This window comes from Carlito syrichta, unplaced genomic scaffold, assembly GCF_000164805.1.
Source record: "Carlito syrichta isolate Samal-C Ts95f unplaced genomic scaffold, Tarsius_syrichta-2.0.1 Scaffold301835, whole genome shotgun sequence".
Taxonomy (NCBI): Eukaryota; Metazoa; Chordata; class Mammalia; order Primates; family Tarsiidae; genus Carlito; species Carlito syrichta.
Genome location: NW_007245931.1, coordinates 208,094 through 209,830, shown reverse-complemented (window position 1 = coordinate 209,830; position 1,737 = coordinate 208,094). Strand labels below are relative to the sequence as shown.

Here is a 1,737-nt window from a genome sequence, read left to right as displayed (position 1 = left end):
AACATCCAATGTAATACTATAAGAAAATGACTGACAGTACTGGGAAACTATGGGGGGGAGGGGGATAGGATTAACAGTCGCAAATATCTGTCTGGGGATGGGGAAATACCTCTTATCAACAGGGTGCCTGAATGAAACGTAATTGTACACCTAACCCTTAACTGTACCCCACAAAATCATAATAAAAAATATTGATTAAAAAATAATAATAATAAAAAATAATAAATTACATTCCAGGGTACAAAATGATATGATCAAAGAAATGATGTCAGCTACCTCCGAGGAATCACAGGGAGTCGCTCCACTGGTTAGAGTGGTTTGTTTAAAATCCACACAATTAGGTTATATTGGAAAAAAAAAACAAAAAAACAAACAAAAGAAAACATCCATCCAAGTAACAAGTTGTGTGCAGCTGTGGACCTGGCACTCCCGAAGGTGAGTAAACGGTCTGACACTCACCTGAATGAGGTACTCACTGCTCCTCCCCTGTTTGCAGGTACTGGGTACAGTCTGAAATTTTCTTCAGTTGAGCAAAGTTTAATCTTTCTGAACACATAGGACACGTGCTTTCAGTGTTTAACAAGCTGTTTGGGGAGGAAAATGCAGAGTAAATTAAAGATAGAATATCCTTTTCCCTTTAGGTTACTGTAATGTGAAAAGCAACTGTTTTTTGTCTGCATCTCTTAATGCGTGTTCATCATGCATTTAAGAGTGAGAAATAGTCTCATGCAAGATCCTCCTTATTGTTCTTAAAGGTCATAAGTTCTTTCAAGATGATTTGGGTCTTTAGGGACCTTTAAAAACATGAACAAATACAAAGATACTATAGAATAAGAAAGTGGTAGAACTAAAGGCCTATTTTTGGATAAATCTGCGTGATGGAGTGAAGTGATGACACTTACATCTTAAATTCCGAATACAGAGCCGGGAAGTCACAATGTGGACACACTGTCCAGTCATCTTTTAGCATATGTCGACCCTGGAAACAGAACATTTAGGAATTAAATTCATCTTTATTTTACAAACTTCTACTATTATAGTAATTGAATTATAGTTAAAAGTCAAATCTCTAAATGATAAAATATTGATATTTCACATCAGGGAGTAATTGACCAGAGAGTGATGGCATTAAAAGGACTAAAATTAGATTTTATTTATCAGATTAATGTTTAAAGGGAGGATAATCTTCAGTTTTGTGACACCATTACCTAAATTTATTTTTCTTTAAAATAAAGCTTATATTAGCTCAGTGATTAACAACTAATCAGTTTATTTTAAAGTTTTCTGAGAAGTCTTACTTTATAGTGAATACAAACTACCATTCAGTAAGTGCTACCCCATGCCAGGTGTTATGCTAAGGCTTCATACATGTCAGCTCATCAGTCTGCAGATGGTCTCCGGTATTATTACAGATGCACCCAGCAAGGTAAAACAAACTACACCAGGTTATGCAGCCAGTAGGAAAGGACTTGAGCCCAGGACCTCTGATCCCCAAGTTTGTGTTATACTGCCCAGCAGGGCCTTGTTTTTCTTTTTCCTTTTTTCTCTCTCCCAATATCACAGACAAAGAAATGCAAGGCTTTTTTTTTTGATTCGGGGCCTCACTCTCGTGCCCAGGCTGGAGCGCAGTGGCACAATCACGGCTCACTATAGCCTCAAACTTCTGGGCTCAAGAGATCCTCCCTCCTCAGCTTCTTGAGTAGCTAGGACTACAGGTGTGTGCCACCACACCCAACT

At 37.9% G+C, this 1,737-nt stretch overlaps 1 protein-coding gene across 2 annotated transcripts in view; it reads right to left on the bottom strand.

Moving 5' to 3' along the window:
* Window positions 1-459: 459 nt before the first annotated feature.
* WDR19 (WD repeat domain 19) overlaps window positions 460-1,737 on the bottom strand; it is a 110,234-nt gene continuing 108,956 nt past the window's right edge. For both annotated transcript variants that reach the window (XM_008055367.1, XM_008055368.2), the window contains 2 exons: window positions 903-979; window positions 460-584 (listed from right to left, as the gene is read on the bottom strand). In XM_008055367.1, the coding sequence (XP_008053558.1) occupies window positions 473-584; window positions 903-979 (189 nt within the window). In that variant the 3' untranslated portion in view covers window positions 460-472. The remainder of the gene's footprint in view (window positions 585-902; window positions 980-1,737) is intronic.